Genomic DNA, 14,544 nt, shown 5'->3' on the forward strand with positions numbered 1-14,544 from the left:
CTTTCTTGTTTCTTTGCATGTCTCCTAATTTTTGTTGGAAACTGGACATATTAGATAATATATTATAGTAACTCTGGGTACTGGTCCCCCCGACCCCGACTAGGCTTGTTATTATTATTGACTTGTTTGCTTGTATATTGACTGGTTGGATAATTTTAGTAAAGTCTGCTCCCCTGCCCTTGCAGTGTGAAGCCTCTAATGATCTCTCTCAGGAATACAGTGCTGGGTGTACCCACAGTCACCCTGAGGCGACAGTGGTGTGGGCTGGCCTCTCTCTGCTTGACCACACCCAGCTGTCAAGCTCCACTTATTGCTGACTGCTTTACTGTTTTCAACAATACCTAAGAGCATAAATTGCTATATAAGAATAATTAAGTGAATTCAGATTCCTTCAAAGGAATAGTTCTTGAGGTCAGTGTTTAAAGTTTGTTCTGACACCAGGAGGGCTCTTCTCAGCTGTCTCTTACCCGTTTATGTCTAGCAAACTGGTCGTCCCACAGTTTAGCCTATATTGCCAATGAATCTACCAATCTCCTTTACCAGCTGCCTCTCACCACTGTTTTGGGTGTGCCCTAGGGCTTGAACTTCACACCCTGTTGCAGATGAAGCAGGAGGTGGGCAGTAACCCCATGTCTCTCTCAATATGGAACCCCCACCCCACAAACTAGGGTAAGGGCATTTGGGTCCCCAGTATTCTTGGTGATACCATTCCCAGTGTAGACAGAGTCCATCCCAGCATGGGGGCTGAGTGGGAGAAGGGAGCCCCACTTCTCAACTGCACTTGCCTGGGACTCAGCCTCAGCAACAGGTACCTGGAGTCAGGATGAAAAATGCTGATGCCCTATCTCTCCCAGGAAAATAGCTTTCTGACGGGCCTAGCAGAAGAGGGAACCTTGTATTTTTGGCTGTACCTGTCTGGGGTGAGGTTTCCTTCTTGGGGGAGAGAAGGAGCAGGTCTTGGCTCAAATACCTAGACCCTCACTATTACTGGGTTTTAGTAGATTTTCTTGAATAAATATTTTTTTCATTTGCTGTGTGTTAGGGCCATTTCCAGAGACTGTAAATGGTTGGGTTTTTAAAAAATAATTTTTAAAAAATTATTTAAAAATAATTTTTAAAAATTAAATTATTCAAAAAATAATTTTTACCAGTTTTGCTGGCAAGCAGTCTATGGAACTTGTGCTGTCAGGCCAGCTCCAATCAAAATTTCTTTTGGTTCTATTTTATCTCCTTTGTTGGGTTATTAGCTATAATTCCTTTTTTGCCTTGTTAGTGGTTGATTTGGAGTTTACAGAATATACTGTCAGCTTACCAAGTTCAGCCCCTCAGATGTGTGTACAGCTTCACATACAGTGTGAGAACCTCATGACAGGACATGTCCTTCCCTCCCCTCTTGCCTTGTTTGCTGTTGTCATGCATTCTACTTTTACATGTACCGTAAACCCCACAAACGTTGGTATTAACTTAGTTTAAACAGTCAATCATCTTTTTAAGAGATCGAAATCATAAGAAAGAAAATTACTCATTTACTCATATAGTTAGTTTTCAGTGCTCTTCATTTCTTTGTGTAGAGCCAGATTTCCATCTTCTATGATTTTCCTCCTGCCTGGACTTTTTTAAACATTTCTTGCAGTGATGGTCTACTGGCGATGAATTCTTTTACCTTTTGTATGTCCTTGTCTGGCATGTTTGAGTGTTGGCTGGTGGATCCGGTGATGAAGAAATTTCATCACAAGCTTTATTATCCTTCCTTTAGTCCCTACTTGCTGCCCCCAGAGCACCTCCCCATACAGGTGAGCTTGCCCCTTAGGTAACCTGCCTGTACTGCTTTTGCCCACCCCCCACCCCCTGCTTCCCTTCCGTCTTCCTCTGTTCCGTGCAGTTCCTCTCCTTTTTGGCGTGGACAGGGAGAGGAGAAGGAGGAGGCCTGAAACGGCTGTCTTCTGTATTTGTGGGAACAGCTTCTCCCAATCCTGGTGCTGCCTCCTGAACCTGCTCTTCTTTTGCTTCACAGCGATGGAGGGAGGGGTGGGCACTCAGCTCCCCACACAGCGGTGGGTGGAGGAAGGAACACAATCCAAAAGTTCTTGCCAAGCGAGCCTCTGGACTGTGGTATTTGGGTTTCCTTCCACGTCAGGGTACAGCCTCCTTCTGTCTCCTCTCGAGGTTCTCGCAGTTTTTAAATCGGAAGTTCAGAGTCTATGGTCTCCTTTTGTTTCTAGTGTTGGACTTGGGTAGAGAGGGTAGACTACCAGTTTCACTGGTTCCCTGTCTTGTCCAACGCTGATAGTTTTTCACATTATCGCAGATTTTCTATTTAGGTAATCTAATCCTGAATAAATATTATCATTTTGTTTCTTTATTTCTAATTATTTCTTTATTTTTCATATATTTTGGGGGGGTAGCAGAACAATGTGGAATCACATTAATGAATCCTTTTACTGTGCTGGCTTCGTGGGAATGTTTGTAGTGTTTTAGTGTTAAAAGTATGACATTTGCTATTGCTTTCTGATAGATACCTTTATCAAGGTAACTTGATATTTCTAATTTAGTAAGCCTTCATAAAATGAGGCATCACGGACTTCCCTGTTGGTCCAGCGGTTAAGACTCTGCACTTCCAATGCTGGGGACGTGGGTTTGATCCCTGATGGAGATCTAAGATCCCATGTGCTGCATGGTGCAGCCAGAAAAAAAAAAAAAAAAGAGGTGTCAGTGTAGAATTTATTAGATGTCTTTTAGGTATCTGTTAAAGTGATTGCCTATTTTTTTCTCCTAACATTTTTATTGTAGTAAATTACATTAGTATTTTTCTTAACAGTGAACCACTCTTGCAGTGCCAGAACTAACCAGCCATAACACTATAGTATTTTCATACAATGCAATTATTCGGTTTTCTTAAGGATTTTTATATCTATATACATATGGAACATTGGTCTGTAGTTTTTTGTGTGGGTTACATGTCTGGCTCAGGGGTGAGAGCAGAAGGTCTCAGACTTGCTGATGTAGCTTCATGAGAGCAATAACTGTATAGAACAATTCAGCCCACTTTTGTCTCAACCTCCCGTATAAACTAGCCTCACAGCCTGCATTTAGATGACAGGAAGACCATTTACTTATTTTCATGAATAAATGTCTACTTTGACTAATTACAGATTTTTTTTTTTTTTTTTTTTTTTTTTGCAGTACACAGGCCTCTCACTGTTGTGGCCTCTCCCATTGCGGAGCACAGGCTCTGGACGCACAGGCTCAGTGGCCATGGCTCACGGGCCCAGCCGCTCAGCGGCATGTGGGATCTTCCCCGGAACAGGGCAGGAACCCGTGTCCCCTGCATCAGCAGGCGGACTCTCAACCACTGCGCCAGCAGGGAAGCCCCCAGATTTTTTTTTTTAATACCAGTTTGTGGTTAAAAAAAAAAAAAAAAGAAAATTCAGGCATACAGAAAGGTCTGCAATGAAATGTAAAAGCTCCACGCCCTAGGAGCAACCAGTGTTTTTTAGTTCCTACTGGATTTATTTAACTCACAGTGTCAGTTGATACTTGCTATGAAAGAGGAAACATTTAGCCCAGTGTAGGTACTTCACACTTCCCTTTCTCCTTTTTCCCCCCTCAGAGTTTTGGTTTGTCATAATATATCTATATTGTCAGGGCTTATAATCTTTACATTCTGTTCTGTAACTCTTGTTGTTTTATGTACTTGACTTAGTTGATTCCAACAGCTTAAACCTTGCAAAAACAGCACTAATGGTTTTTTAAGTAACTGTTATTCACTGCAGACCACCTAGTGGATTAGACTTGGAGGAGGAACTGAAATAAATCTGCTGCTAACCCCGTGCTGCACACTGAGGGGATTCCCAGGTGTCAAAATCTATGGAGCCTTTTTTTTTTTTTTTTTTTTCTTTTTGCGGTATGTGGGCCTCTCACTGTCGTGGCCTCTCCCGTTGCGGAGCACAGGCTCCGGACGCGCAGGCCCAGCGGCCATGGCTCACGGGCCCAGCCGCTCCGCGGCATATGGGATCCTCCCAGACCCGGGCACGAACCCGTATCCCCTGCATCAGCAGGCGGACTCTCAACCACTGCGCCACCAGGGAGGCCCTCTATGGAGCCTTTAAAAAATCTTCTGCTTTATTCCCTTCTACTGTATACGCATGCACCATTGTTTGGGGGTTTTGTTTTTCTTCTCTTTTTATTTTATTTAATTTTCTTTTTTTCTTTTTTTTGCGGTACGCGGGCCTCTCACTGTTGTGGCCTCTCCTGATGCGGAGCACAGGCTCCGGACGCACAGGCTCAGTGGCCGTGGCTCACGGGCCTAGTGGCTCTGTGACATGTGGGATCTTCCCGGACCAGGGAACGAACCCGTGTCGCCTGCATCGGCAGGTGGACTCTCAACCACTGCGCCACCAGGGAAGCCCCTAATTTTCTTTTTAATTATGTTCCTTTTAAATTTCTCTTAAGTACTTCTTCAAGTAATTTTTTCATATCCGGTATGTGTATGGTAAAATATTTAGAGTATTTACATGTCTAAAAATGTCTTTATTTTGTACTTTTACTCAATTGGCAGTTTGTCTGGGTATAGAATTCTAGGTGCAAAATAATTTTCCTTAGAATTTTGGAGGAGTTGCTTCATTATCTTCTGGTATCTCCTGATTCTAGTAAGAAATCTTATGTAAGTCTGATTCTTATTATTTTAAAGGCATCTTTTCTGAAAGTGTCTAAGATTTTTCTCTTTGTGTTTTGAGTTTTGAAATTTCATGATGCTGGGTCAAGTTGTGGTTGTTTCTTCATTCATCCTCTGTTTCTGTAAAAATGGTTCACTTTGCATATTTAGCTTTAATTGTAATCTAGTGTGCTTCCAGTAGTTTGACTTTACAGTTTTCATATAAGACTTGAAAACAATATGCCTGCACACATTGCTAGAGCTGAAAGTGGAGGCAGGACAGATGATGAGACCGTGGCTGATGGGGTTGAAGGTAGAGGCAGGGCAGATGATAAGACTGGCTGGTGGACAGGTTCCTGTAGGTTTTAGGAGTCATGTCTTTCTTTAAAAAGTTGTCCTCAACTTTGGTAGCATGTTAGAATTGCCTGGAGAGGCTTTAAGAATCCTGGTGCCTGAGTCCTACCCTAAGATGTTCTCGTGTAATTGGTCTGGGGTGCAACCATGGCACGCGGGTTGTAAAAGCTTCCCAAAACATACTGAGGCGCATCCAGGGTTGAGAACCACTCCTTTAAAATCCTCAGGAATGGTGTAGCTTCACCTCCATAGTGAGCTTGGTCTTAAGGGAACCTTGTAGCTCCCGACACAGCTGAAGCTTTGAGATCAGGTCGGCTACGAGATCCTGTTCGGACCCAGCGGGTGACTTGCCAAAACAAAGGCTCACAGCTACTCAGATCCTTTCCAGGTGGGTGGGTGGGTCAGTAGGGTTGTGGCATAGGATTGAAGCATTCAAGGTAGCTCTCAGGGGAGAGGTGTGAGTGGGAGAGACAGTTCTACTCTTTCTAGATGCCTCTTGTCCTCCAAGACTCCTTCTCATCTTCCCGCTTTCTCTCTGCTCTTTTCTGCTGGTGTTGGGTGGTCGGGGGACTCAGTGGGTCTCACTTGCTGATTCTTGCTTGTGCACCTTGCAAGCTCATGTGGGTCTCGCCTGAGTCCTGATTTACTCAGAGTTCACACTGCCCCCCTCGATGGCACAGCTGGGATCAGAGCTCTCTGGGGCCCGCCCTCAAACAGATTTAAGCATCTCTGAACACTGGCTCTCAAGTAAGATAGTGTGCTTCTCCACGAGGGGCTTAAGTGCATCTCCTTCCACGGAGGGCAGCCAGGGCAGGTGCCCTTCACTTTACCTTCTGCAGCTTCCTGCCAGCACTTTTTTTTTTTTTTTGGAAGGGGGGCAAGTAGAGGGTGGATGTTGGTGAAAATGAGCTAAGAAATAGTTGGGCTTCAGAGAATGAAGCAGAGACTTCTCTCCCAGAAAGTGCTCCCCTGCCCTGCCTTGCATTCCTCACAAATAGCAGCCAGTGCACTCTACTTAGGAAAGCAGAAAATTGTATAAAATATTTTAGAAAAAAATTTTAAATCAGAAATAATTTTAAAATCTTGGTCTTTTAAAAGAAGAAAGCCTTTTCCCTGCTATTTTAGAAGGTTCCTGTGGAAAGACCGTGTTCTCTGACATCGCACAGTGACCCCATGCAGAGGTGCCTTGTGGTGGGTGAGGGCAGCACATGGTCCTGCCTTCTGGTGCAGCATCTGAGGTGCCGAGGATGGGCGGCAGGGCAGGTGCTTGAGTGAGGGGGCTCTGGAGCCGCTGCGGGGTTGGGTCCACTGCACCCACCCCGTGCCTCCGTTTCCTTCTTTGTGAACAGGCTGTAGCAGTAGGTGCCCATGTGGATGTTGGGAGGGCGTAAGACAAGCTGATGTGTGCCGGGTTCCAGAGGAGGCCACACACGGTGGGCCCTTGAGAGGTCTTAGCAGCTGTTCTGTTATTGTCTTCCTCCTCCTCCTCCTCATCTCATGCATATTTTTAGTATCTTCCCCCAAATTATTTCTTGTTTTCATTATCTTTAGTCTGTTTGAAATAGAAAATTTTTTATAAATCAGTTATTGTGCGATATCCATTTCAACCTGCTTCTGAAATGTGTGTAAACAAATTGTGGTTTTTGAAACTACTATGAGCAACCTTTCAAAGTATTCTTTAATTAAGATGTTTCGCATCTTCCATTGTTGAACAAAAGTAATTTAAAGGCATTTTGATGACTGTTGCGATTGCTTGTCTAATCTCCACTTTAAAAGCAAGTTTTATCATTCATAAAACACTTTTTATAGAGTAGATATAAAACTTGAGCCATATCATATTTGTATGTATTCTATAAATAATAAAAAAGTAAATTGTAACATTGTGAAGAAATGATTCTGCCGTCTCATCGAAGGTGGATAAAGCAAGCGAATTCATGGGAATCCAGTGTTACACATTAATAAAACAGTTAATTTGGATTATGTCAGAAAGGACATATTTTCCTAGAACAATATTTTCTTAAATAGGATATGTTATATCGACTATTGGATAATGTAGATCCAAAGTGTCTATTTTCATGAGTGTTGGGTATTTAAATTGGGTTAAGATTCATTTACTATTATTTCATATCATAATAGAGCAAAACATTTCTTAATAATGTGGTCACTTGCTAAAATTGAAATAAAACACAATCCCACCCTCTTCTCTCCAAGAGTAAGGAATGTTAATATCGCACCGAGGCGGGAGTTTTCCTGCTGTGGCCATGACAACCGACTCCCCTCACAAAGGGACAGACCTCCCCAAACATCAGGCCCTGGCACAAACATTTGACTTTTCAAGGCAATAATATTAAAGCAAATTCCTTATCTTTGCCAAACACAAGATTCATCGTGAGAAACTTTCAGCTTCCTTAGTAGATGCATTTTCCTTCATTACCCAAATTCTTGGGTTTGATTTTTCCCCTTCTAAAACCCAACACTAATAAAACCACTTTTTAAACACAGCTCCTGTTAATTTCAGTGTGTCTTTTCCCATTTTTCGTTTTGATTCCATGAGCTCTTACCTATAGTTGCTGATCCATCCCCAGGGGTCAGGAGCCAGGCCGCTGTCTCCCCTTGTGTGCCTTTCCTTCTCTTGCTTGTTATACCTGTGGTTCTTTGACATCTGTGACTGTCCTGCTAACTGGTTTGGGTTGGCCAAGCTCTAGGATTAATGCTGGAAATTAAGGTGCTACCTCGTGTGAAAACAGCCAAAGGCACTGCTCTGGGTCACACCCTTTGACACCCTGCATGAAGGCCAAGGTCCCTACTTCTGGCTGCAGTGTGGTTTGTTCCAGAATGTGGCTGAGTGACAGGAGGGACCTGCCTTCTCTCCCTGTTCCCCTTTCAGCAGAAAACTGGGGAGCACCTGGGGTGAGGCCTGGGGCAGACACTTTGCTGGTGTCCCCTGGGACCAACATTTTTCGGGTGGTCTCAGCTCTGAGTAAGAGGGATTTATTGTTTTAACTCTGTGCACACCTGTTCTGCTTTGTGCGACTCTCCTCTGTGGCACCAAATCTAAGTGTCTCTGTAATACGATTCAGGCACCAGAATTTCCTTTCTAGGGAAGGTGGGAATTGTGCCCCTCGAAGGCCCCTTGGTCCCCTCTTTGGGACTAAGTGCCTCCTCTAACCTGCCCCGCCCTCAGCATGTAGACCGAGCTTGCTGTGTGTTCATTTCTGTGCTCTGTTCCTTATTCGGAAGCCTTATCCTGGCTGCCCTCCCTTGAAAGCTGCGGTGCGCCCCATGCTGCTCACTGCCCGGTTCATCACTCAGAACCCCATTCTCTCACTGTAAACTCACGTCATCTCTCTGGCCCCCTCTGCCGTGGTCTCATCTTCTCTCCATAAGCCTCCCTAGAGCTTCCCACCGTTCATTTGGCATTTAATATAGGCTGTCGGTTACCTCTCCTTCCAACTCAGTTCTAATCTCTGAAGGCAAGGATTCTAAAACATTTCTTAAGATATACTATCCATACAGAAAAGTACACCTATCATCTTTGTACAGCTCAATTAATTTTCACAAACTGAACACACCGTGCAGCCAGCACCTTGATGAAGAGCGACATCACCGGCCCAGAAGCCCCCCTCCCCAAGGGAAACTGCTTCCCTGATTTCCAGGTGCGCAGGTGAATCTGCTGCCTTTGTGCTCCGTGTGCCGTCCCCACATGGTGCCTGCTCCCTGTGCTCGGCGGTGCAAGGGGCACCCACGCCGCGTGCAGCCAGGATTGTCCATCCTCCTTGTGTATTTTCATACACGTGGTGTATTTTCCATCCCAAGACGGGTTCTTGTACCGGTCATGTCTTGGTGAAGTAGGGTCTGTACCTCCCGGAAGAGCTGGGGGTCCCAGTATGTACAGGAACAGTGGACACCGACAGGGCCTGTAACTCATCACTGAAATATGTGTTCAGGTAACTGCCCATGGAGTGTCCAGTCCAGTGAGCTTCTACCAGCTGATCACACATGTGTATGTGGCCCCAACTGCTGGGTAACCGTGTCGTGACTTTTATCAACAGAGACTTTATAGAAAGTGTTCCTGCCAGTTCTACTCAAGTCCTTCCATTCAGGGACATTGTAATTTTGTTTTTTTAAAAGTATTCCCCAGGGTTTAGCTTAGTGCTGTACTGGATAAATGTTTGCTGACTTTATTTTCCTCCTCTGAGCACATCCTGCTTTAACACTGGTACTGGATGGACTGTCGTCCCTTATCATTATACTTACTCCATCAGTTTCTTCTAAAGCAGCCTGATTTTTTAGTTAGTGGTGCAGAATGTTCCTAGCTTTCCTACTGTGTGCATCACACTGAATTTTATGAAAGAGAATCCATTGAAAATTGAATTCTAAAAGAGCTTTTCCTTTTCTTTTTTAAACAGTCGGATATTCTAAAAATCAAGCAATAGCACAGAGCTCAGGGTCTTACCTTTGCTTTTTGGATTCGGTAAGTAACTCTTTGTTTTATTTAAAATGTGTGACTATATGTTTTGAATAATTAAGAGGTATTACATTTTAGTGTGGTTCTTGAAAATCATTGTTCTAAGATGTTACAATCAGCCTTTAAGGTTGATAAGTTGTTGCTGTTTAATTGCTGTAGCACCCAATGAGGGAAATGATTTTTGATAAATAGGGTTACATATAAACACAAAATTGCACAGCAGAGAAACATATAAACAAAGTGAATATGAGCTAGGAAGGTGTTGACAAATACAATGCTTAAAAGATTAATAGCCTTAAATAGAAGTAATTCATGCAAGTTGGTGAGAAAACACAAAGAAAAATGAGTGGTAGATAAATAGGAAAGGACAGGAGTCGATACTCTCAGAGGTAGACATGCAAACAATGACCTTTAAAAAATGTTACATCGTTTGTGATCAAACACAAATTAAATTAACTGAGATACTACTTTAAAAAATCAAATTAACAAAGTTCTCTACAAATGTAGATACTCAGTGTTTGGAAATGCAATGTGAACTGGTAGCATTGACAGCATAATTTTGCATTTTGTATTAAGAACTTTAAAAATGCTTGTGCCCTTGACCCTGAATTTCACTTCTAGGTATCCTTGAAATTCTGAAAAAGATTTATGTACAAAGAGACTTTAGTGTTATTTATAATGATGGAAAATTAGTTAATGGAAACAAGTTAATACTGGATAGTAGATTAACAGTGAAGTGAATTGTGGTCAATCTGTATGAGAGAATTACTGTAATGCTCATAAAGAATTTTTAATAACATGACAAATGATTATGATGGGTGAAAAAAGAACACATAATTGTATGTGTAGTGTATACTCAACTATAGATTTTCTTTTTAGTGACTTTAAGGCACTCTGAGAACATTTATCTGTATGCAGTCTTCCCTTGGGCTCCTCCAGGTCTGGGGGTGAGGCGCTGCTCCAGGTCTGGGGGTGCAGGGCTCCTCCAGGGTGGGGCTACACTCCTTTTGTCTGACCACTGCCCTTTGGGCTCCTTTTCCTCTATGTTTATATGTTTTGTTTCTTTGATTTTCCATCTTTGTGGTTTTGTTTCTTCTGCTGTGTCCGGGCTCATCCTGGTGCTCGACCTCTGACCTTAAATTGGACCCCGAGCTCCTTGCTTGCAGCCTCTCCCCTCTCTGAAGTGCAGTGTAAGGCAATCGTTTTCTTCTCATGACAGCTGTGGGGTGTCCCATAAGTTCTGAGCAGAAATTTTAGTTATCGTCGTTGTTTTCCAGTTTCCATGGTGATTTCTTTTCCTCTTTGTGAATTTAGGTCCCAGGGTCTCAGGAGCACAAAACTGGATGAACCCTGACCCTGGGTTCAGGACGCCTCCTCGTCACTGGTCCATGCATCCGTCTTGTTGTTTGCTTCTGTGTCTGTGTCTGTGCCTGCATGTTTATTTTGATAATGCTCGGCACCTGTGAGCCTGCTGTCTGAGGTTAACGTGAGCTCCCGGCTCCGACCTGGTTATGCTGACTTCTGCTCCTGGCAACCGCCACACAGCGCCCTGTCCTCACCCCCTGCTGAACGTTTTGGTATCTATGCAAATCTGAGAAAAATCAATTAAAAATTCTTAGTTGTGCTTAACTTTATAAAAAGAGTACCAGGCTGTATATAATATTTTTGAATTTTTTAAACTTAAGTTGTTAAGGTCCATCCATGTCGCTGCACATCATTATAGTTCATTCTGTTGTTTTAAATTGAGGTAAAATTTATATACAGTGAAATGCAAGATTTCAGTGTGAAAACTGTGTGCAAAGTGAGCAATGTGAGGGTTTTGACACTTGTATACACCCCTATAACTAACAGCCCAGTCAGGGCGGAAGATGTTTCCGTCATCCAGAGCTGCTTCCAGACAGCGTGGGTGAAGCCACATGGTGTGAGCACCTGCGTTTAGCTTCCATGCCACATCATGGTCCCCTGTGACTGTGAGGGGTGGTGGGTCGCTCTGCGCTTTAACCCGTGGTGTGAAGCTACTGCAGTTAGTTTCTGTGCTACTGCTGGTCGACATTCGAGCAGTTGCCAGTTTGGGTTATTTTATTTTATTTCTAATTAGTTAATTTATTTGGCTGCATCGGGTCTTAGTTGCGGCATGCAGGCTCTCTAGTTGCGGCACACGGGCTTCTCTCTCTAGCTGTGGCGCACGGGCTCCAGAGTACGCGGGCTCAGTAGTTGTGGCACGCAGGCTCTAGAGCGTGCAGGCTTGGTTGCCCTGCGGCATGTGGGATCTTAGTTCCCTGACCAGGGATTGGACCCGCTTCCCCTGCATTGGAAGGGGGATTCTTAATCACTAGACCACCAGGGAAGTCCCCTGTTATTTCAATAAAAGTGCCATAAACATCCTGATGTAAGTCTTTCTGTGGGTGTGTGTTTCCCTTTCTCTTGGGAAGATACCAAGGGGCGGAGTTGAGGAATTGCAGGTGAAGGGACCTGCCGGGCGCAGTATGGCCGCTCTGTGTCCCTCCAACTTCTCCCAACATTGATGGGTCAGCCTTGGTTTCAACCGTTCTAGCAGATGTGAAGTGCGTCTCATTTGTTTTCATTTACATTCCCTGATGGCTAGTGATGTTGAGCACCTTCTCATTGGTTTATGGGAAATTCATAAATCCTCTTTTGTGAGATGTCCAAATCTTTGCCTATTTTTTAAAAAATGGGTTGTTTGTCTTATTTGTGAGTTGTGAATGTTTGTTGTGTATTCTGGATACAAGTCCTTTGTCAGATATGTGTTCTGAGTATTTTCTCCCTGTCTGTGGCTTGCCTTTTCATTTTTTAATGCTGTCTTTTGATGAGCAGAAGTTTTAAGTCTTGTTGAAGTTCAAATTATTGATTTTTCTCTTTTACAGTTACATTTTTTTTTCCTGAGGAGTCTCTGCTTGCCGTAAAAAAGTTACTCTCTTGTTTTCTTACTTTTATGTTTTGACCCATTATCCACCTTGTGTTCATTTCCGTGTCTCATGTGGTAAGAAGCAGGCGTTAATTTTTTCATATGAATATTAAGTTGCACCAATGTTGAAGAGACTTTCTTTTCTCAATTGAATTGCCCCCGTGCTTTGTTGAGAATCAATTGGCCATGTCAGTGTAGGTTTATTTCCAGACTTTCTGTTCTATTCTGTTTCTCTATTGTCTGCAGCTCATTCATTCGTCTGCTGTACAACATTCCACTGGGCAAACACACTGCGTGTATTCACCCATGCTCCTACTGACGGGCACCCGGGCCGTTTCCACGCTCTTGCCCTTGTGAACAGCTGCTGTGGATGTTTTTGCACGCACCCCCTGTTGTACACGTATGAGAGTTCCTCTTGTGTTCACACCCAGAAGTGAGTGTCCAGGACTCGGGATGAGCGGGTTCGACTGCGGGAGAGGAGCTGTGCTGCTGTCATGTGGCTGGAGACGTCCGTGCCTCCTGGCAGGTCATTGTGGGTCCCGAGCCTCCCCAGCACTGGGTGTCCTCAGGCTCTTAAATCTTGTCCAGCAGGTGGGAGCAGAGTGGAGCCCCTCTGTGCTTTGATTTGTGCCCCCTGATCTCGAGCTGTGGTCAGCCTCACTCCACGTCAGCTGGCCATGTGAGTTTCGTCTTTTTGTGACACGTGTTTACATCTTTTTGCCCATTTTCCTTTTTACAACTTTGAGAAGAGTGGCAGGGATAGTACCAAAAACTCTGTTTTGAAGGCCAGCGTTGCACCCATCAGCCCGGAGCACTTCCGTGTGTGTTTCCTGTAAAGAAGAACGTCTCCGACCCAGAGCAGGAATGTCTCGCCGACAGGTGGCTGATAACTAGTGCCCACCTCATTCACGTTTCATCCAAGGGCCCCAGAACCCATGTTGCCTTTACCTGGAAGTCTTTCATCTCCTCCTCTGGAGCATTCCACAACACCTCCCTGACTTTCTTCATCTTGATGTTTTCGAAGATTCCCAGGCACTTTTGTAGAATGCCCTTAAAACTGAGTAACGGTGTTGGGCCAAGTGTCTCTGGCCAGAAATCTCAGAAGCGGTGCTGCCTTCTCCTCACTGTCCCCTTGGGTGCCTGTGATTTTGATTTGCCCCAACCCTGACGATGCCCTCTGGTCACTTGACGAAGGAGGCGTTCCGTGTCTGGGGGGCTCCCGTAGAGACTTCTCCTTTGGCCCAGCCTTCCTTGGGCACGGGGTGTGAGGATGGTGGCAGGGTCTGCGGGGGACAGGCCTTGGCCCCTGAGTGTGTACGTGTGGGAAGAAGATGGCTGTGGTCTCCAGTGAAGGCTGGGTGCGAGTGTGCCCGCTGTGTTCTGTCTCGGCACAGGAGCAATGCCAGCACTGCACGACCACAGATGGCGCATCACAATGGACCATTTCTGCATGAAGAATGGGTTCATGAGGCCCCTTTGCTGGGGCATCGAGGTTGCATTTTGACTTGTTAGCCACCTGGGATGCAGTCTGGTGCCCGTGTTTGGATTCAGAACATATTTCACTAGGAGTGATAACATCAGGGGAGACCAGCTCCCATGCTGCCCCTGGGACTGGAGTTCATTCATTCAGCAAATCGGTACCTGGATGTGCCAGGTGCAGCAGCGGGTGCAAGGGATACAGCAGCGAGCAGACAGACGGAGACAGCGAAAGCCAGAGCTCAGGTGACATCAGGCCCTGTGCCTCTGCTGCCTCCCTAGCCTCCCCTGAGAGCGGCCGCTTCACCTCCTGCAGCCCACGCCCCCAGGCCCTGCCCTTTCTCTCTCTCATGCACCTGCCTTACCCACCACACCGTCCCCTCCGGCTTCTCAGTGATGCTCTCACCCCTCGGTGCAGTGGTGGGTCCTGCCTGCGCCTGGGATTTCCCACTCCCAGCACTTCAGATCTGCACACGGCATTTATCACCTTCAATACTGCGTTCTTTATTACCGTCATTGTCTGCCTTCCCTGATAGAATGCCAGCTGCACACAGGAGGGAATAGGCCCTGTTTTATCACTGATGTTTCTGAAGCACCTGGAACTTGGCAAATAGTAGGTATTAATAGATACTTGTTAAATGAATGAGTGGAGTTTGGGTTTGTGTG

General features: G+C 44.9%; 1 protein-coding gene across 3 annotated transcripts in view; it reads left to right on the plus strand.

Annotated features, from left to right (window-relative positions):
• The window catches only part of B3GNTL1 (UDP-GlcNAc:betaGal beta-1,3-N-acetylglucosaminyltransferase like 1), a 117,628-nt gene that overhangs the window by 11,651 nt on the left and 91,433 nt on the right, over positions 1-14,544 (plus strand). For 2 of the 3 annotated variants that reach the window (XM_060081512.1, XM_060081513.1), the window contains one exon: positions 9,418-9,482. In XM_060081512.1, the coding sequence (XP_059937495.1) occupies positions 9,418-9,482 (65 nt within the window). Of the gene's footprint in view, positions 1-9,417; positions 9,483-13,755; positions 14,125-14,544 lie in introns of those variants that run through there. The other variant, XM_060081514.1, reaches the window with a different exon arrangement.

The sequence above is a fragment of the Mesoplodon densirostris genome, chromosome 18 (assembly GCF_025265405.1).
Source record: "Mesoplodon densirostris isolate mMesDen1 chromosome 18, mMesDen1 primary haplotype, whole genome shotgun sequence".
NCBI classification, from domain to species: domain Eukaryota; kingdom Metazoa; phylum Chordata; class Mammalia; order Artiodactyla; family Ziphiidae; genus Mesoplodon; species Mesoplodon densirostris.